Source organism: Carcharodon carcharias, chromosome 8 (genome assembly GCF_017639515.1).
Source record: "Carcharodon carcharias isolate sCarCar2 chromosome 8, sCarCar2.pri, whole genome shotgun sequence".
Classification (NCBI taxonomy): Eukaryota; Metazoa; Chordata; class Chondrichthyes; order Lamniformes; family Lamnidae; genus Carcharodon; species Carcharodon carcharias.
This window is the reverse complement of record NC_054474.1, coordinates 9,789,352-9,811,178: the sequence shown is the minus strand read 5'-3', so window position 1 is coordinate 9,811,178 and position 21,827 is coordinate 9,789,352. Positions and strand designations below refer to the sequence as shown.

Here is a 21,827-nt window from a genome sequence, read left to right as displayed (position 1 = left end):
AATGATACTGCCAGTGTTCCAGCAAAGTTTAAAAAGTGTTCAGGCAAACTTGATAAACTTTAATGTTACATTTTTAATAATTTGAGAAAACAAGCATTGTCACTGATTCTAGCTCAATATTAAACAGTAGCCACAGAAAGCATACAAATTTCTTTGTATGCAAGTTATGCACCAAACCACCAGTCTAACTTGGACCTTCTTGGCTGGACTACACATTATAATTGTTATTCACAGCTCAATTGTGCTGTATGGTCTGTATCAATGCAAAGCCAAAATCATGCCAAATGAATGCAATCTGTATATCATCAAAAAGTGAAATAATGCAGTGGAGATTTGAGGAGATTTATAAGTGTAAGATCAGAACTCAGATGATCTGAGCATTAGATTAAATATTCAATTTCATACAATTTAGTTGAAATTTTGTCATTAATTCACAAAAATGTTACAAAGTTGCATCTTTTTTGTCCTTTCACCATTCTGCAGAATGGTGTGATGCGAAAAAAGATTTTCCTATGAACTGAACAATGTATAAAGGAATGGGTTCTCGAGCATGCAGAAAGTAATTACACGGGAGTACTGGAATGATACATAAGCTAAATCATTAGAATTGGGTTGGTGATTAAAGAAAAACCTCAGGTGATATACTGCAAGAAGCTTTTCCTAAGCAATAGGTATGTTGGAGGGTCCAAAGTACACCAGTAAATCACAAACTTAGCATTTTAATAGATGCAGACTTTTTTCAATTTAATATTGGACATCACATGATGTGAAAATAGTTTTCATATATTTAGAATGTGCTTTATTTCATATTGGTCGAGTGACGCTGGGTTTTGTTTCCTTGAAGTGATATACTAGATATAGTTAGTTCCCTGAAATACAAATATCTTTGTATTTATAAATCAATCATACTACATATTTTCCTTTTTTTACATTAGTTTAAATATGTAGAATAACTCTAATATGAAGTTCCCTAAATAATGTTTATGAAGGATCATTGACAACACTTCTTGGAGATACCTTCAGTGCACTTCTATATTACAACTGTAGAAAAATTGTGCACAACTGCTCATTATCTGAACCTCTAACTTTACACTTTACAGAACCAAAGTGAAAATCCTTGGAAGGATTTAACTGAAAATCCTTACAGGGACTCGCACTTAAATCGAACTTGATTTATGTTCAGAGTTTAACATAGAGGGAAAAGCAGTTTGGGCTTCTCACCTACATTAAATACGAGGGGTGTCAATGCACCATTTGGATACATATACACAGCATGCTTGCTGTGCCACCAAAGCTGGTGGTTTAACACCCAAGCTATAGATCTCAGGCTATAATGTAAGAATAACCTTCAGCACTGAGTGCACAGTTGAATGAGGGAATGTCTGGTACTTTAGAGTGTGCTAACATCAATCAGTCGTTTATCTCTTCCCACCTAATGCTGAAAGCTGCTCATGTTTAATCAGAGATCTGCAGTTTGGCATAAGCTGGGATATTTCTGGCTGCTAGCCAATTCCTCATCCGTTTGTCCTCACAATGGACAAACACTTTTGCAGAAGTAATTTTCTGCTTTGTTATTTTAGTTGTTTCTGAGCATAGCTAGTATAAATTAGTAAAGTAGAATAAAGTTACAAATTGGCTCTGCAGAGCATCTGACTGCAATCAGCAATACAACCCTTTGGAGCTCTCTGATTTGGCTCTAAGTCCTGTTGTTCATTGAAACCCAGTTTGTGACATCCTCATCAAGATGTTATTCCAAAATAATTTACTCCATGATCAAAATACATTAAGTGGAAAATGCCACGAAATCAGGAAACATATAGGTGGGTTGGTGGAGTGGGCAGTAAAGTGGCAGATGGATTTTAACATAGAGAAGTGTGAGGTCATGCATTTAGGGAGGTCAAACAGTTACAGGGATTACAAAATAAATGGGAATATACTAAGAGGGATCAATGAAATGAGAATCTTGGCATACAAGTACACAGGTCCCTGAAGGCAGCAGTTCAAGTAGACAATGTTGTAAAGAAGGCATATGGAATGCTCTCCTTCATTGGCAGAGGTATAGAATATTGAAGTAAAGATATAATGTTGGAATTGTATAAAACACTGGTGAGGCCACAAGTGAAGTATTGCGTGCAGTTCTGGTCACCACATTACAGGAAGGACGTAATAGCTCTGGAGAGAGTGCAGGGGAGGTTTACAAGAATGTTGCCAGGGTTAGAAAAGTGGAGCTATGAGAAGAGATTGGATAGGTTGGGGTTATTCTCCTTAGAACAAAGAAGTCTGAGAGGTGACTTGATTGAGGTGTGCAAAATTATGAAGGGATTAGATAGACTGGACAGGATAAAATTGTTTCCCTTGATGGAGAATTCTAGAACCAGGGGACATAGATTCAAAATAAGTGACAGAAGGTGTAGGGGGGACCTGAGGAAGAACTTTTTTACACAGAGTGTGGTGGCTGTCTGGAATTCGCTGCCCAAGTTGGTGGTAGAAGCAGAAACTTTAAACTCTTTTCAAAAGTACCTGGATCTGCACCTAAAGTGCTGTAAGCTGCAGGGCTATGGGCTGGGTACAGGAAGGTGGGATTAGAAAGTGCACCTGGGTGTCCTTGGGCTGGCATGGACACGATGGGCTGAATGGCCTCCTTCTGTGCTGTAACTTTTCTATGGTTCTATGTGAAGTTCTGGAGGTATAAAACATAAAAGCTAAGAGACAATGATGAGCCTGTATAAAATTTTAAAAGTCTTCAGAGTACTTTGTACAGAAGTGGACTTGACATTTCCGGAAGAATCCTGAGACTTTGGAAAGGGTACAACACATTTGACTCAGATTCTGTCAGCTAAGAGGTATTACAAAAAAGGATTGAAAGTGCAGGTTTTTTATTGGAACAAACTGATTGTGGGTCAGCATAACAGAAATATTTAGAATTCTGAAAGAATAGGACAGGGTAGTTGGAGTACAGTAGGAGTGGTTGAGGGGCTAGGAATGATTTCAAGCCATTGCTTTAAGGCCAAATATTTAGAACAGAGCCCAAGATAACTTTTTTTGCATGAAGATTTATGAGACCATGGAATTAATTTCCAGGGTAAATGATTGAGGCAAAAACTATGTCAATCAATAATATTTTCTTATGGGTTTCAGGATGCTGACATCAGGGCTAAATGGGGGTCCCAAGCCCACACCTACCAGCAGCCAGACTGGTGAAGCTATTTTCCGGAAGGCAACCTCCTAATTGGCTGTCTCTGCCCTTGTCGTCTTATTAAGGAGGGCAGGCGGGTTCAGAAAGCGGCTGACCCAAATGCAGGGCCAGCAGCTATAAATCCTTTGCAGATCCACAAAGTGAGGTGGGCACTACTAAGGCAGGTGGGAGACCTTGAGAGAGCCTCAAAATGGAGACACTCATGAAGGTATAAAGATAATTAAATATTTCAGAGGTGGGGAGGTGGCAGTTCCTTCAGGTTAGAGGGAAAATCCCTCGCGTTGGATCGTTGGGGCCATGGGTAGCCCTTCCTGCCCATAGCCCCTCTTTGGAGGATGGAGCCTCTGGTTCCCACCCCCATTCCAGACTTCCAGAAATATGCTGCCTGCATGGAGTCTGTGACCTCCCTGTGCAGCAGGATACTGCTCCACAACTGGCAAAATGCCAGCACTGCCACAATTCCCGCCTTAACCATTTAAATTGATTGCCTCCTCCATGCACCCGGCATGGATCTGTTTCCCAGGGCACACCTGCAAAGCTTCCCCAGCAGTAGGAGTGAATGGGGAACCATCCTGGCTTGACATACCACAGTCCCACCCCACTCACCCACATCCCACGCTACTCTCACCACCATGGAGCCGAGAAAATTCAGTCCAATATTCAAGAGCAGACTGAATTGATGAATAGAGGAAAATGGGTTTAAGTGATAAGGAAACAGAGAGGGGTAAATGGGATTTACATGGAAAGTAAATACTGCAATGAATTGATTGGAATAAATGGCCTCTTTCTATGCTGGAACTTCTATATACTTCTATCTTTATTTGAGGAGTATTTTTTAAATGTATTTTCATATACACATTCGGGAAGTGCTTGGAACAGAAAGAACAGCCCTTTGAATTTCCTTCCTCTTTATTTGAGCTTTCTTCATGGGGTCAAAGTGGTAGATGACGTTTAAAGCTTCAGTAGGATATCATGCATATTAACCAGTATCTTAATCTTTTTTTGTAGGTGAAACAACCAAATGCTGACTGGCGTTTCTCACAGACTCATAGAGCTGAATTAAACAGGTACTTGATAAGCTTTTTTTCATTTTCTGGCATTTGCCCTGTATACAATAAATTCAAAGTTAATGGTTGAGGATGTTGTACAGACATCGGTCATTTATTTTTAATTTATTGGTTCATGGGATGTTGGCTAAACAAGTGTTTTTTGCCCATCCCTAGTCACCCTTGAGAAGGTGGTGGTGAACCACCTTCTTGAACTGTTGCAGTGCATGTGTTTTAGACACACCCACTGTGCTGTTAGAGAGGGAGGTCCAGGATTTTGACCCCAGCAACATTGAAGGAAATGGAAGGGAATGGACCACATCAAACACACTGCATAAATATATCTCAGTGTTTTGTAAACCTTGGTGATTTCTTCAGGACATTTGTCTGCTTTCGTAGAACATCAACAATTCACTCTTCCCTATCCCATTGTCCAATGATGGAATGTGTAGAAACATTGTGGAATGGGGTACTCAGCCATTTAAACCTAAAAAGCCTCGGGTCTGATTCCCTATTTGTGCTGAGTGGACTAGTGGGTAATAGTAGGGATACCACAATAGTTCTTAGAGACCCTGAACTAAATAGAAGAAAAGAGTAACACTTGTGATTTCTACCTAGTAGCTCCTGGTGGAAAGGACATGTGTGAATGTCAGCTGTGGGCAGCATTGAGCATGACTTTGAAGTTTTTGGTAGCTGAATAGTTTGTTGACGCTTGCTTTCTAGGTTTGCACCTGAAGTAATGTACCAGGGAGGGGTAATATTTTGGAAATGGTACAAAAAAATGATTGTTTTCAAAAATGTAGCTGAGGGGAGATTTACTTGAGGTGTATAAAATTATGATGAGCCTAAATGGAGTAGATAGGAAGGAGCCATTTCCATTAGCAGAGAGGTCAATAGCCCGGTGGAATTGATTTAAAGTAACTGATGGAGGATTGGAGAGGAGGTGAGGAGAAATCTTTTCACCCGGGAGCGTGATATGAATCTGAAACTGACTGTGTGAAAGGGGGGTAAAGGAGAAAAAATACTTGGGTATACATTGAAAGCATCTTAACCTACTTGGCTATAGATCAAAAGCTGGAAAGTGGAATTGGGTATTTGGTCTATCGTGCTTGTGACAGCTGCTTGAAAGAGCAAACAGAATAGTCTCACTTCCCTTCTTTTCCTCACAGTATATTTTTACTTTTACAGTATTCAGCCAATTCCCTTTTCAAAGTTGCTTTTGAATCTGTTTCAACCACCCATGTAGGCAGTGCATTCCAGGTCATAGCAAGCTACTGGACGAAATAATTTGCCTCCTCTGTTTCTTATGCCAATTATCCTAAATCTGTGTAGTCTGGTTACTGACCCTGCCAATGGAAACAGTTTCTCCTTATTTACTGTATCAAAACTCTTCATAATTTTGTGCATCTCTTTTAAATTTTCCCTAACTTTCTCTGCTCCAATTAGAGTTTTCACTGATTCTCTAGTCTCTCCATGTAACTGAAGTCTCTCTTCGCTAGAATTATTCTAAATCCCTTATTTGTGATCTTATTCAGGTACATGAGACAGCTCAGAGAATAGAAAAAAGTATATGCCAAATATTACTTGAAATTAAATTGCAAAAGCTGGACAAAGTAAAAACTAGTGTCAGGAAAACCTGAAACTGAAGTGTTTCATATGAAAAGTAATCAATGTATGGAATACACCACCGATAGAATGACAGAGGAGAAAACCTTGGAATGATTTAAAAATTAAATGCAACACTCTGGTGGGGTTACGATGTAAGATCTCCCAAGATGGATAACGAATTAAGGTGGACTAAATAGTTTTCCTTATGAAAACTGCTTGCTCTAAAAACCTTAATTCTGTAATCCTGTTCATTAAATGAAAGGAATTTAAACTAAATTAACATTTAAATAGCACCAAGAGTAACAAAGTGGCATTTAAAAATAGGTTTCTTTTTATGCATTGTCAATTTGACTAAAAAACATTGTCATCAAGCACAGTTGAATACCTGGCTTGTAAACGAGTTAAAGAAAATTTTGCAAGCTGTTACTCATATTATTTTACAAAATTGTAGACTTGTACATCCTATAAGCCAGTTTAACCTATATAAAGAAGTATGTGCAAACATTGTTCCCAATCTGAACAGCTAATTCAGCACAGTGTTACTCGCACTTCCAATTTCTCCACGGATGTCTGAAATTTCTTCCCCCAATCTGAGCGTGCTTTCCATTATGTAGGGTTGCCTGAATGTTATCCTAAATGGTCTACCTAGTGTTTACAGTGGCTGCAGTTTAACTGCAATCCCCACTTTAAACTTAACTTTTCAATCAAATAAGATCACATGTTCTTTATTCCAATGTGAAAAATGTTCACTGGTAAAAAACAGATGTTTCCACTTACTTTGTACTTTAATAAAAACAGACTGTGAAGTAGCAGGGTTAAAAAACAATTTCTGGACATAAAGGCACAGTGCTAAAGTGATATCTGTTCAACCAGCACATGCTTACAATTTAAAACTGTTTGATCTCTAAGCAGATGGCACAGATATTGCAAGGTACGATAAAATGGCATGAAAATACAGATTTTAACCTTTCATTTACTGTTGCTTTCATTACTCATCCTGAGTGGAATCTCCAAACAAGTTAAACAAAAAATTCCAGAAATACATAATAAGCCCTTTGGTATCTGTGGAGAAAAGATGGATTAAGACTTTTTGGGTATGTGATGTTGACCAACATCCATGTATTTCCAGCATTTCCTGGAACTATTTTCAACATTCAGTCTTTCATTAATGAGTTTAGAGTCATAGTCATTGAGTCATAGAGTTATACAGCACAGAAACAGGCCCTTCAGCCCATCATGTCCATGCCAGCCATCAAACACCTATCTATTCTAATCCATTTTCCAGCACTTAGCCCTGTGTGCTCTGGCATTTCAAGTGCTCATCTAAATACTTCTTAAATGTTGTGAGGATTCCTGCCTCTACCACCCCATCAAGCAGTGTGCTCCAAATTCCAACCACCTTCTGGGTGAAAACATTTTTCCTCAAATCCCTTCTAAACCTCCTGCCCCTCACTTTAAATCTATGCCCCTTGGTTATTGATACCTCCACCAAGGAGGAATGTTGCTTCCTATATACCCTATCTATGCCCCTCATAATTTTGTGTACCTCTATCAGGTCCCCCCTCAGCTTCTCTGCTCTAAGGAAAACAACCTTAGCCTATCTAATTTCTCTTTATAGCTGAAATGCTCCAGCCCAGGCAACATCCTGGTGAATCTCCTCTGCACCCTCTCCAGTGCAATCACATCCTTCCTATAGTGTGGCGGCCAGAACTGTACACTGTGGCCTAACTAGCCTTTTATACAGCTCCAACATAACCTCCCTGCTCTTATATTCTATGCCTCGGCTAATAACGGCAAGTATCCCATATGCCTTCTTAACCACCTTATCTAACTGTGCTGCTGCCTTCAGGGATCTATGGACATGTACACCAAGGTCCCTCTGAACCTCTGTACTACCTGGGATCCTACCATTCATTGTACATTCCCTTGCCGTGTTAGTCCTCCCAAAATTCATTAGCCACACTTCTCTGGATTAAATTCATTTGCCACTGCTCTACCTATCTTACAGCCCATCTATATCATCCTGTAATCTAAGGCTTTCCTCCTCACTATTTATGACACCAACAATTTTTGTGTTATCTGTGAATTTACTGATCATACCTCTTATATTCACATCTAAATCATTAATGTACACTACAAACAGCAAGAGCCTCAGCATTGATCCCTGTGGTACACCACTCATCACAGGTTTCCAATTGCAAAAACAACTTTTGACAATCACCCTCTGCCTCCTGTCACTAAGCCAATTTTAGATCCAATTTGCCAAATTGCCCTGGATCCCGTGGGCTCTTACCTTTTTGAACATTCTCCCATGCAGGACCTAGTCAAAAGCTTTACTGAAGTCCATGTAGACTACATCAACTACACTACCCTCATCTACACAACTAGTCACCTCCTTGAAAAATTCAATAAAATTTGTTAGACATGGTCTTCCCCTAACAAAGCCATGCTGACTATCCCTGATTAATCCTTGCCTCCCCAAGTGGAGATTAATCCTTTCCCTCAGAATTTTTTCCAATAGGTTGCCTACCATTGATGTTCGACACTTAGGGCAGAATTTTTCCATCAGTGAGCTGGGGGCGGGGCCTGCTCGCCGACACGAAATGACGCGGGATGATGTTGGGAGGAACCCCCGATGTCATCCCAACCCATTTAAATATTGAGGGAAGCGGGGGGCACAGCGCGATCAGCTGTCTACCCGCTGACCTGTCAATGATCAATTGAGGCCATTGACAGGATAATTAAGGTAATTAAAGGCCCTGCCCGTCCAAGCTTAAGGCTGGTGGGCAGGCTAGGAGCCCCAGGGGGCTTCTGATGATACATGAAACCTCATCCACCAGCGGGATAAAGTTTCATGTCGGTTTTAAAAAACTTTAATACAGTTTCTGTGATATTTATTAACATGTCCCATCTTGTGTGACATTGTCAAATGAGGAGGACATGTTAATAATTTTTTTTTCTATTTTTAAACTTTCAAACGCTTTCAGCCCTCTCCCTGAGACAGCACTTAGTCTCAGGGAGATGTGCGCATATGCGTGAAAGAGCGCACTCTGACAACTGGGGAATCCCTCCCCTTCCCCTGCACAGGGAGCGCATAGCGCTTCCCATTGGGCAGGCCGCTGGGTGGGCTTTAATTGGCCCGCCCACTTAAAATGGCGGCAGGGCCTGTTTCGGCAGCGGCAATCAGCTGCCCGCCCGCCGCCAAGCCGGTGGGGCCCACCCACCCATCAAGAGCAAAATTCTGCCCTTAGTTTCTTCAGTCAGTGACTCTGGATATTTCAGGGAATCTTTTCAGAAATCTTTTAATGCCAGCAACAGTGATTGAATTATTCTATAAGCAGTACTATTTTCTGAGAAGATTTTTTTGTTGACATTTACGATCTAGGTTCGCACTTTGACCATTTACTCAAATCAGGGCAAGTCACTTTAGAAATATGGAACCCATTGAGCCCAACACTGTCAGAAAAGTATATGGGGAGGAAGAGGAAGGGGGTAAACTCTGCTACTTTCCCCCAATTTTCTCCTCTTTTTTCCCCAAAAATGTTCATTAATGCTGAGGTGCAGGGTCCACAGACCCCTCTGACTTTACCCAACTGACCATTTTCACATATGAAATTTCCAGTGTGCATTGAAAGATTATTTCATTGAATCATAGAATTATTCAGGCCATCATGCCTTTGACAGCTCTTAAGAAGAGTTATTAATTAGTGCTGCTCATCTGATCTTTCATCATAGCACCACCAATTTTTATTTTCAAATACATATCCAATTCCCTTTTTCTACCACCAATTCAAGCATACACTGCAAATCATTAAAAACCTGCTGTGTAAAACAAATTCACCTCATCTCCCCTTAATTTGGGCACTGACCCTGCAGACATTGTAAACATTTTCTCCTTTTCTCTATCAAAACCCCTCATTAATTAGAACATCTCTATTAAATCTCCCCTTAAACTTCCCTGCTTTAAGGAAAACAGTTCCAGCTTCTCTAGGCTCTCTGTGTAACTAAAGCCTCTCAGTTGTGGTATAATTCTGGTAAATGCTGTCTGCACTCTCTCCAAGGCCTTGACATCCTTCCAAAAATGTTGTACCCAGACTGGGAACAATACTCCAGCTGAGGACCAGCCAGTGATTTCGGACATTTTAGCATAAATTCCTTGCTTTTGGACTCTATTCCTAAAGTTAGAAAGCCCATGATCTCACATGCTTTTATTTAAGGGCATTGCCAAATTGTCCTGCTTTCTGCTACCTCCAAATTTTAGTTTATTACAACCATTCTTAACTTCTCCATCACCAAACTTTTGAGGCTGTCACTAGAATCTTTCCCCATCCTAAAAAAGAAAGCTTGCATTTACATAGTGCCGTTAACATAGTAAAATGCCCCAAAGCTCTGCCCAAGAACAACCTCAAACATAATACAATGTGCCGCATAAAGAAATATCAGACACGTGAGCAGAAGCTTGGTAAAAGTGACAGCTTTCGGGAGCATCTTAAAGGAGGAGAGAGTGGAAGAGAGGAGCGATTTGGAAAGGGAATTACAGCATTCAGGGCCAAGGCAGCTTTATTCACAGACACCTTGGACACAATGGTGAGGTATTGCACAACATGCACCTTCAGCAAATGAGCAAAGGGAATTTGGGGAATGGAAGAAACCTTGTGGGGGGGAAAGATCCTTGATTTGAAAGGACAGTGTAAGCGTAATGCATGTTAGAGAGTGAAACTCCCAATTTAGGTCAGCTCAGACTCTGGATCGCTCATCTGTGATTTTCATACATTCCTCAACATGCCCAGTGACTGTGTCCCTATTGTTTCTGTAGTTCTCAATACCTGGAGGAGGAAGGAGTGCAGCGTGATATACAGCGTGAAGTCCAGCGAGAGGTGCAGTGTGATGTACAGCGTGAAGTACCGCGTGATGTGCAGTGTGATGCATCCCGTAACATTCAGCGTGAGGTTCAGCATGACATGCAGTGTGATGTTCAGCATGTTGTCGAGAAAGACCCTGGTGGACCAAGGAAACCAATGTGTGCGAGGCCTGCAGCCATTCCTGGTCAGTGCTGGACAAATAGCAACATTCATGTTGGAGTCTAATGATCAAAAATGTCAAAATTAACGTTCCTCAAGTGTTTTCCTTTTTACAGTCCTGACAGAAAGGCATGCCTATTGCAAGACTTGCTATGAGTGTGTACAGCATAAAGAAATGAGCAATTGGTCAAGCAGTGCTGGATTTAACAGGCTTGGAAGTCATGCTGTGCAAATATTTGCATAAAAACACATGGCCTAGTTCCATGAAATGCTTTTCCCCATCTTCTTAACAGACATGCTTTTGTAGTTAAAATAAACCATTAGCATTTCTGTTAACATAGACAAAGGAATATCATACACTCATGCTTCAATAGCTGGATTTCAAGGCTCTCACTGTATAAAGAGAATTAGTACGTGTGGCTTGTGAGGAAACCCCAGCAAATATAATTTGGGAAAAAGAATGAAATTTGAGAACATCTGGCATGTGACATGCTCAGTAAAAGAATAATTTTGTGACAAACCATTTTGATGTCAGGCCTCATAACCTAGAAGCAATCCAGGCACTAGCAAGTTCTGTGTGTAGAGCACATAACGAACTATGGTGCATCCATCTGTTCGACTAGCCAAAGGTTCCATTGTCATTTTAGTATTATAGCCCACAAAATGGACAAGGAGAGTGGAATCACTGTGAACAATATTTGTAACAAAAGAGATGCTGTGTTTTGTATGGAATTGCTGGGTATTGCTTTAATGCATTTGTTAATCCAATCAACATCAACAGATTAACAAATGCATTACACATTTCACTGGTGGCAATTCTACCACCAAAATACTGAAAATGTACAATATTAAAGAGCATCTGACAAAGGAAGAAAGGCACCCTCCAACCAAAACACAGGATACACTCCGAGCCCTAGAATTAGTGAGATACTAAAGTACAAATGCTTAATGTCTTCATCTCAAATTTCTCTCTCTGCCCTTTTACGGGAGGCAGTACAACGTCATTTACTTTAAATAAGTTATTGCCTTCACTGAAATGCAATTAAATATGTTAAACATTTGTGCACTGGTATCTCATTGTGGGGGTCTTTGTTTCCTTGAGCAAGTGGTTTGTTCCTACAAAGAATGAGCAGGATGTAAAGGTTTTTGGATTTGTGCCAAATGTGCTTCCTCCTTGATAAATAAGAAGAGAATATAGATCTAAAGGAAAATCACTGTCTTCAGCTCGGTGAAGTTGTGCTCGGTCAATATTTTTCCAAATAAGGCAGTGATTAAATTCATCAATCTTTGTGTGCTATTTTTGGAAATAAATAAGAACACAATGAGTGCCAGAGTAAGTTAAGATTACCGGATCTTGCAAGCACAAAGTAGAAACACATGCTGCATTTCCACATCTGGGGACTGATCTAAATCTCAGATGGAACAATTTAGGGGCCGTTGAAAGGGAGTTCGCTCTCTGCAGTATAAACTATCAGTTTTCTCATTGAAATCCCTGTCAGACCTGTATCCCCTTGCCAGGAGTGAGCAGGGACATAAGCTGACATTGTTATCAATGTAAGCTTCTCTGTCTGAGGCATATGTCACATTGCTGGGTGAACCCAGTGCCTTCCATTGTTGATTTAGAAGATCTTCATAAATTTTGCTTAAGAACATGACTTTCAGAATCAGGAAAGGTTATTCGTTCTATCCAGCAATGTCATTTTATAATCTCTGTACATTCATCCCTATCCAGCACACCTCTTTAATTTCCTGTGAGAAAAGAGCTACAGAAATATTCCCTAATTGCACAAAGGTTAAGAAGCAAATTGGATGTGAGGAGTATAGAAATCAGCAAGCTCGCTAAATCACTTGCAGCAGTGTCATAGAGAATGGAAAACAACTTATATAGAACTTTACTCAAGAAATGAGTTTGTTTGTACTTTTTCCTTTTTATTTTTGGATAGAGATGCCATCAGTGAGTTATAGCAGTGTTCCCTAGTGTCCAGAATATAGGCTGAAAATGAGGCCACATTGAGCTTCACACCACAATTATGCTTTTACGGAAGTCTGTGGTTCACTAAGTTATGTCCTGTTTAATAGTGGAAGCTGAGAGAGTATCATCTGCGCAATATAATTGAAACCAGCCTAATTACTGGCATGAATCCAAACGTTATATGGCTTCCTTCCTTGAGTTGATAGACTCATGATGAAAGGCTGAACTAACATGGGTCTAGCAAAAAGGGTCCCACATTCAATTGAATTTAATTAAAATTCAGAGTACCAGTGCACTGCATGATGCAGCATTAATACCCTCTGCTGCAGGATGTTGGTGCACTACAGTATGTTGTTTTATGAATTTGTGCCTATATCTCCCCACTGATGATGACATCAATGCCAGTCATGCCACAGTGGAAAGGGTGCAATAGAGGTTGAAGGTCACACCCACAGAGAGTTGAACAAAGAGATGGGATCCTGGTGGTAGAGTCACTGAGGGTTCTCAAGCATCATTTAATGGGTGGCTTAAAAGCAGCAGTGCTGGAGGCCAGGGAGTAAGTTACCTGAGGTGTTGGTTATGACTGACGTTGTCGTTGTCATCACTGTCTTTGTGTTCATCCTGCGTACTTGAAGATGACCAACACCTAGAATTCATTGAGTTAAGTTTCAGGTGTGATGTGCTCAAAGTTGACTGATCAGTCTGACTGAGCACAAAAATATCTGTTACATGTTGTACAGATATGTATTGTTGGTGTGGAAAAGGTGCTTGCGACTCAGGCTTCCTGTTGGCCAGTGCAATGCTGCTCTGTTCATAGGAGGTGGCATCTTTGCAGATAAGACTATATCATATAGAGTGATCCTGTGTCTCATGTCTCAGGGACAAAGTTGAAATTGTTTAACTGGGAACTTCAGGTTGTCCTTAAAGTGTTTTTTTCTGGCCTTCATGTAAACATTTCCTTCAATTAGCTTGGCATAGATGAGCACTTTTGCCAAACACTCATCCAGTATTCTGGCAACATGTCCTTTCCATCTTACCTGAGTTCTTCTTAGCAAGCTGTCGGTCAGGGAGAGAATTTCAGTCTTAGGAACCTTGGACATATGACACTCATGGTCAGTGTCTAAACCTTAAGCTGAGCCAAAACAACATTGGATATCTTTAATGCAGAACCGTCAGTGTAACTCAGATGTCAGTAGACCACAGGAAAGGCAATGTGCAATTTGGTGAGAGGAACTCTTCACATATGGACAAGCAGGCATGTGCAGAACTCCATGCTGGTGTAAAGCAACATGGGAGCTGGCAGCTTAATTCAAGAATTGCAGCTCTGTGAGATATTCCACACCTACTGTGTTGGAGATTGATATCTGTAACATAACCTACCTCTCAGCATGCATTGACACCACAGCAGCAGTTCTGCTGCAAAGCGCTTTCACTTAGCAACAACACTGTGACTATAGTAGAAGTGCACTGTCAATTCAGAGTCAGTAACTGATCTGACAGTGGAGCAGTATGGCCTACTCCTGCTCCTAATTTTCTTGTGTTCGTAGCAAGGGAGTCATGGGGCATGGGGGGCAGATAGGAAAGTGGAGTTGAAGCCACATTCAGATCAGCCACAATCCTATCAAATGTGAGGGGCCAAATGGCCTACTCCCACTCCTAATTCTTGTGTTCTATTGTTCTTATGCTGTTCAGCACAGCAAGATTCCCTGGATCATGAAGTTTGTTCTGCTACATTTTGGCTCCTCTTTGGGTCTTGATGCACGATTTACAGCCCACAGGGAGGATTTTAAATCAGGATGTGGTGAGCAAAGATGGAGTGAGGCTTGGTTCATTTCAAGGCCCCAGCCTTGTTTACATGTTGCCAGCAACCTGCTGTGGCTCACTGGTTATGGGAGGTTGACCAGCTCCAAAGCTGAGCAGCCTGACAGTCGGAACCTGGGGTGCTGGGAGATGTAGCAGGTTGGGATAGTGATCTCATTTAGGCCAGCAAAGCAACAGCTCCTCCAATCAAAGATAAAAGGTGGAATTTAAGGGCCCCATTGCAGCAGGGATGGGGCGGTACAAGCAGTGTGTCATTCAAAATTCCATTGACAGGCTGGACTGTAAGATCCCACCGGCGTAAAATTCCTCCCAAAGTGTCATGGGCCGATTTGTAAATAAGTAATTTTAAAGTCGTTCCTTTAAGAACCATTGATTAGTCCATTCAATATCTGGGACAAATGAGAGGAGAGGGTGCTACACTCAAAACCCATTTGTTTGGACACCAAAATTGCAGTTTGTGTTTTATGTACATGACAAGAACCCAACTTGCATGTTACAGTGGCTTTCTGTCTAAAACAGGCTATCTCGTCATGCTGCCCATCCCAGGACTCTCCTTTTATTCATTTTGTGTCTCCCTCTCCCATCCCTAGTTATAAACACACCCATCTTTCTAAGACCAGCTAGCTGACCTGCACACATCTCACTGGATTCTATCCCAGATAAGGTCCAATCTGTTAGCTGCCCCATCAATTGCTGTAACATTTTTTTTGCTTGGTTTTGGGTTTTATTTTATTTCAACAAACAAAAACGCAGCAAAATTGCAACAAAATTCACAAAGATGAAAGATCTGCTGCAGAGAATAAATCCTGCACAAGTGTTACAATATCTCATAAAAACTGCAAATTTATAACAAGACTGCATTGTTTTCATGTATAATTAGGGAGGTACTATATTCTCCTCTACTTCATATTTTAAACAGCCTGTAAACCAATTGTATTTGAGAATCGGGAATCTGTGTGAATGGTTGAAACCATCTTCAGCAGCTTCAGGCAGCTAAGCGATGGATGTTTTCCATCATCTCTGAGTGGGGGTTGGGTGAGGTTGCAGATGCAGTGTACAACCGTTCAGACATGCTGCAAAATGCTAAACCAATCTGTCAGCATTTCAGGATCATATCAGAAGGTATTTTTTGAAATCACTCAAGTCCTCTTGTAATGTAACACGTGGCAATGGCAGAGTTTTGGATTTTGAACTAAATAACCTCCAATAAAATCATTGGTCTCTTAACATGAGCTTTTAAGCCCATGGTATTGAATGCAATTTTATGTTGAACATGTCTTGGCGTCATATGGAGATGAGCTTCTCCTTGAGAAGAATTAAGTTAATTAATTTCATACATTATGTTCAACCCTCAGTATTTTTGATTGAAAGGGACATTTTGTCTGCCTTAGCTGTGCTGATTCTGAATTTAATTTGTTTTATTAGCTACAACCTCTTTATAGCCCTCATGTCTACATCATTGACAGTCGTCCTTTTCACAGACATTACTGAAGCATCACTAGGGAGAAGGAGTACGCAGGTAGTTCATGCATGCTTTAGGCTTGAGTTTTTTTTTAAATATCAACCGTGGTTCAGTAGTTAGCACTCACTCCTCTGAGCCAGCAGATTATAGATTCAAGTCCCACTTCAGAGGCTTAATCACATAATCCGGGCTGATACTTTGTGTAGTGTTGAGAGCGCGAGACGCCATGTTTCATATGAGACATTAAACTGAGGCTCCGTGTGCTCCCTAGGGAACATAAAAGATCCATGGTACTATTCAAAGAAGAACAGAGGAGTTTCCTCCAGTGTCCAGCTCAATATGTATTGTTTAATAAACATCACTAAAGATTATCTGCATTTAAAGAGATGGATAGATTATCTGGTCATTGTTGTTTGTGGGACCTTGTTGTACACAAATTGGCTGCCAAATTTCCCTACAGGTATCCACACTTCAAAAGCATTTCATTGTCTGTTAAGCATTTTGGACATCGTGCAGTGAAGAAGGATGGATATATGGTCGCTTGAGTAGCTGTGTTACTTTGTGTGGTGCTGAGGGGTAAAGATCGGAAGACAGTGCTCTGAGTTGGCTGAGCTCAGAAAGACCAGTGACAGGGACTCTAAAATTGGCCTCAAGATCTGTGCTCTAGAGGAAAGAAAAGCCAACCTTATTTAGAAGCCAGTGTTGGGAAGTGAGTGTGTTTGTGGATTTTGATTTGTGCTCCATCGGTTGAATACATTTAAGGCTGACATTGACAGGTCTTTGGTTTCTCAGTAAATCAAGGGATATGGGGAGAGGGCAGGAAAGTGAAGTTGAAACCCAGGATCAGCCATGATGCTATTGAATAGAGGAGCAGGCTCGATGGGCTGTTTAGTCTACTCCTACTCTTATTCCTTGTGTTCTTATGTTCTTGTGTTTGGGTGAGAACAGTTTCAGACTGAGCTGAGATGCCCTACACAGTTGAATAGTTTGTTTTTTAAGTACCCATTACCAGTTGGATCAGGTACTACATGAATTTCAAGCTCCACTGAACTGACCTAGCATGATGCAGTCTCTTCAGAAGAGATTGGAAAAAATGAATAACCTAGCACCAAATCATAAGCATTCACCATCAAAAGCCTAATTACAATTTTATAACAAAAATCCATCTTACAGGAAGAGGCCCCACAATTTATTTTATATTACCTTAGTAGAAAATTATGATCAAATGAAAAATTACGCTGAGAAATTGTTTTTATTAGGTTTTAGCCACTCATTTCCATTTAACTACACCCTCTTCCTTTTCTTCAACCCACCCTCCCCCAGCCCAGAATACTGCTGCAGCAGCCAATTCAAAATTAGAACCATATTTGTCCATGTGAAGGCTATCAAAATCAAACTGAAACCGAACCCTCACCCAAGAGCAACATACTCATTTTCCACCAGGGGGCAGTACTTAAAAATCAGGAGAAGGGCCTGGCTGATTTTTTTTTTAAATGTTCGTACCTAGCAACTGACTATCACTGGTAAAGCCAATATTTATTGCCCTTCTGAAGAATTTTCCTTGAGAAGGTCCCAAAAATCAAACCTGGAACTTGCCTGAACTTCACAGTTCTGCACCACAACTCACACTTACTCACTTAGCCACCGAAAAGACCAGCGGTGGTAAAAACCACCTTTCTCATTCTAAACAGCTGCAGTTCCCTAGCACACAATTTAAATTAGCGCCTTTAGCACAGAAGTAATTTGGGTAAAGTTGAATTTGCATGAGAAATTATATGACAATTTCTGGTGTGAACGCAATGTCAGTACAACTGTAAACATTCCTCTGCATATATTCACTGTGACAGATTCTTGGTGAAACTTTTTAAGTGGCTGGTGAATGAACTGTCTTGTTAACTCTTAATTAAAATTTAAAGTGTGACTGCGCTTCAAGCCTGGTGGTATATTAAATTTTAATTTTTTACAGATTATAAAGTCATGCTGCAGTCAATGCAAAGATTGGAGATGAAAGCTGATACCTTGGCTTTTATCTTGTTTTAAGGAAGGGTAGGGGATACATTGCCCACTTGACTCGATGAGTGCAGCCACAACAGTGAAGAAGCTTGACACCGTCCAAGACAAAGCAGCCCACTTGACTGGCACCCCATCCACAAACATTCACTCCCTCCACCACTGACACACAGTAGCAGCAGTGTGTGCCATTTACAAGATACACTGTAGGGACTCACCTTAGACAGCACCTTCCAAACCCACAACCACCACTACCTAGAAGGACAAGGGCAGCAGATAGATGGGAACACCACCACCTGGAAGTTCCCCTCCAAGTCACTCACCATCTGACTTGGAAATATATCGGCTGTTCCTTCACTGTCACTGGATCAAAATCCTGGAACTCCCTTCCTAACAGCACTGTGGGTGTACCTACACCATATGGACTGTAGCAGCTGGGGAAGGCAGCTCACTACCACCTTCTCAAGGGCAATTAGGGATGGGCAATGAATGCTGGTGCAGCCAGTGAAGCTCACATCTCGTGAATGAATTTAAAAAACTGGCCCCAAAATGGCAGCACATTAAAGGAGGGCGGTGATGTGGAGGCCAGACCATTGTTAATGGTTGGGACTCCTTCCTATCTATTTTTTTCAGTGACCCACCTGGCACCAGCCAGATCCACCAACAGGGCAAGAGAGGCAGAAAGCTGCAGCCAGAAACCTGTGGCAGTTAAATACATGGTGGGTAGGGTAAGGTTCTCTGATATGATTGGTTGGGGGAGTGAAGGGTAACCGTGGCAATGGATGGCCAAGCCCTCGAGAGGAGCGATGCAGCCCTCCAAGTCCACAAGGAACACCTAAAAAAAAACTAAACAACTTTGATTCCTGGGCATTTTCTGGCCCACGATCTCCCTCCTGACAACTATCCTGACAGGGAATCTATCACCATCTCATCTTGGGGCTTCTGAATAACCTTGCAGATTGGGTCACAATGACGTAATTGGGTCCCAATCTGCACGTTTAAACAAGACCCAGCAATTTGGGTAAGGTCTAACTAAAAGAGCAGGTTAACTTCGGGATGCAGTGGGAATGCAGCAGGTTCAGAGGCGGCAGGGGGGCTTCAGACGTTGCCCTCATTTTAACTGCTCCTTCCTGCCCTGTTTCCAGCAGATGAGGATAGTTAATGTCAAGGTCCTGAACTCACAGCAGGTTCCAATGCACAAACCAGAAAGCTTTTCATAGTGACACAAAATCTGCAGTAAAATTTCTCTAGGAGCAAGCTGTGGTAGTGCCCCTAGGGTTCATTTCATTTGCAAAACAACAAATAGCCATATGTTAAGTCAAATCTGATCTCATCTTTGTTTTAATGGAAGTGATTATCTGGCAGATAGATGGGAACACTGGCTTTATTAATATTCAGCAGTTAAATGGTACACACCAAGGTGCCACAAAACATTTTGCTGCAAGCACTTTTATAATAAATTTCCTTGGATTGCATTTTTTGTTCATTGACACATCTTGAAGTGTTAGTCAATAATTCCATTATTGTTCTGCAAAAGGGAAATTAGATAGAACTTGAGTTTTGCTCTACCTAGTAACTCCTGTTTTCTTTATTTATAGGAGTTGGTTAAGCCAGCATTTATTGCCCATCCATAATTGCCCTGGTTCAGGGGTTTTTTAAGAGTCACCCACATGTAGGCCAGACCAGGTGAGGACAGCAGATTCCCTTCCCTAAACAGCACTGGGGAACCAGATGGGTTTTTACAACAATTGATTCATGGTCATCATTAGACTTCCAAGTCCAGATATTTATTGAATTCAAATTTCACCATGGTGGGATTTGAACTCAGGTCCACAGAATATTACCCTGGGTCTACTACATTACCAGTTCAGTGACAATACCACTATGCCAACAATTCCCATCTACTGAAGACATATGCAAAATTATCAGTGATATTTCTTTTTATGATGCCAGTGTCCCCTTAATACTTGAATACAGCTTTCCTTTTCAAGATTGTGAATAAAAATACCAGAGTTGATTCGGGGAAAGTTTTCATAGGACAGAGAACATTAAAGAACTAATTTTTGACACTGTCAGAGGAAGATCCAATTGAAAGAAAGAATTTATTTTCTATAACACCCTTCACCACCTCAGGATGTCCCAAATTTACAACCAATGAAGTACGTTTGAAGTGTAGTCACTATTATAAAGTAAGAAACACCATAGCCACAATTACCAATGCCAAAACAGCCAGATAATCCACTTTATTGAGGTTGGTTAAATAATTATTGTCCTAAACATGAGGGAGAGCCCTCGTGTGCTGCTTCAAAGTAGTGCCATACAGAGAGCAGGCACGGCCTCGGTTTAATGTCTGATCCAAAAGACAATGGGCAGAATTTTACAGCCCAATTTCTGCAGGGCGGGGCCATAAAATGCGAGGAGCTGTTCAAACGTCCATTGACTTTGGCAGGCCTGCAAAATCCCACCCAACATCTCTGAACATGTTGCGTTCCCTCAGTATTGCACTGGAATGTCAGCTGTGCCTTTGTGCTCATGTCTCTGGAATGGAACCTAAACCCCATAATCTCTGACTCAGATATGGGTGCTCTGCCACTGGGCCACATATGCAATCGTTAGAATTTTTAGTAAGGGAGAAGTGATGTAATTTAGGACATGATTGCCTGTTATTTAGAAATTTTGTAGCTGATGACTTATTCAATAGTTAATTATTGACCCCCAAGCTTAGTTGTGTTATCTGACTATAACAAGTTAAAATCCTAATATTTCACTCCCACAAACTTGGCAAAGTGCTGCAAGCTCATTGAGCATTGCACCTCACAGCAAAGAAACACTGGACCAGACTCATCTTACAGAAGGGCCCATCCAGTGCACTCGTCTGCCCATGGGAGGATTACCAACCCTCCAAGAACCAAAAGGAATCAAAAACTAATTTTCAGGATACTGTTATGAGCAACCCAGAAAAAAAAATGTGTGGGAATTGAAAAATAGATTTTTTAAATTTTATTTGAACATTGTTGTTTGCTGGCATCAAAAATATTGGACATGAGCTAAGAGGCTGTTTGACTGACAGTCAAGAAACATCCAATTGGGTAATGAAGAATCTATTCACTTTCCAATCGGTGTGGGAAGGTTGGGTGACCATTGGAAGAGATATGGGGGCGAGGTCATGTCTCATCAAGTCATGTCATGTCATACCTCCAGGAAAAAGGCCAACCAATGTTGTCATCCACGAGCATGGTCCAGACAAAACTGTCAGTGTGGCTGAAGGACCGCAGCAGGGGGCTGTAGTGCAGACCCTAATTATAGATCTTACAGCTGAATGTGGGCTGGCATGAAAGGAAAAGAAAGGGATTCAGTTTCCTTCCTGTTTCCTTGGCCTCACAGATCACTCAGCAATCTGGCTACAGGATGTGAACCAGTCTGGAACTCATCAGCGCTTTGTTAGAAACTGACAGTTTGTGTACGAATGTTTTTGCTCAGTGCCTAGGCATATTAAATCAGGACAGAAGTGAAAGAGTGCGAGGAGCAGTAGGAATCTGGGACTAACATGTATTGTGACATCCTAGATAATTTAGCTGCACTTTACTTATTACAACCCATGTATCATTGTTAATTTGATAAATTGATTTTCCCGTAAGAGACTTTGTCAATTATAATAAAACACAAACATCGCCTTCCCTGAAAATGTCTG

The 21,827-nt window shown here is 41.1% G+C and overlaps 1 protein-coding gene across 18 annotated transcripts in view; it reads left to right on the top strand.

Moving 5' to 3' along the window:
* The window catches only part of LOC121280949 (protocadherin beta-15-like), a 202,989-nt gene that overhangs the window by 147,107 nt on the left and 34,055 nt on the right, over positions 1-21,827 (top strand). For all 18 annotated transcript variants that reach the window (XM_041193440.1, XM_041193439.1, XM_041193438.1 and 15 more), the window contains 2 exons: positions 4,205-4,263; positions 10,667-10,896. In XM_041193440.1, the coding sequence (XP_041049374.1) occupies positions 4,205-4,263; positions 10,667-10,896 (289 nt within the window). The remainder of the gene's footprint in view (positions 1-4,204; positions 4,264-10,666; positions 10,897-21,827) is intronic.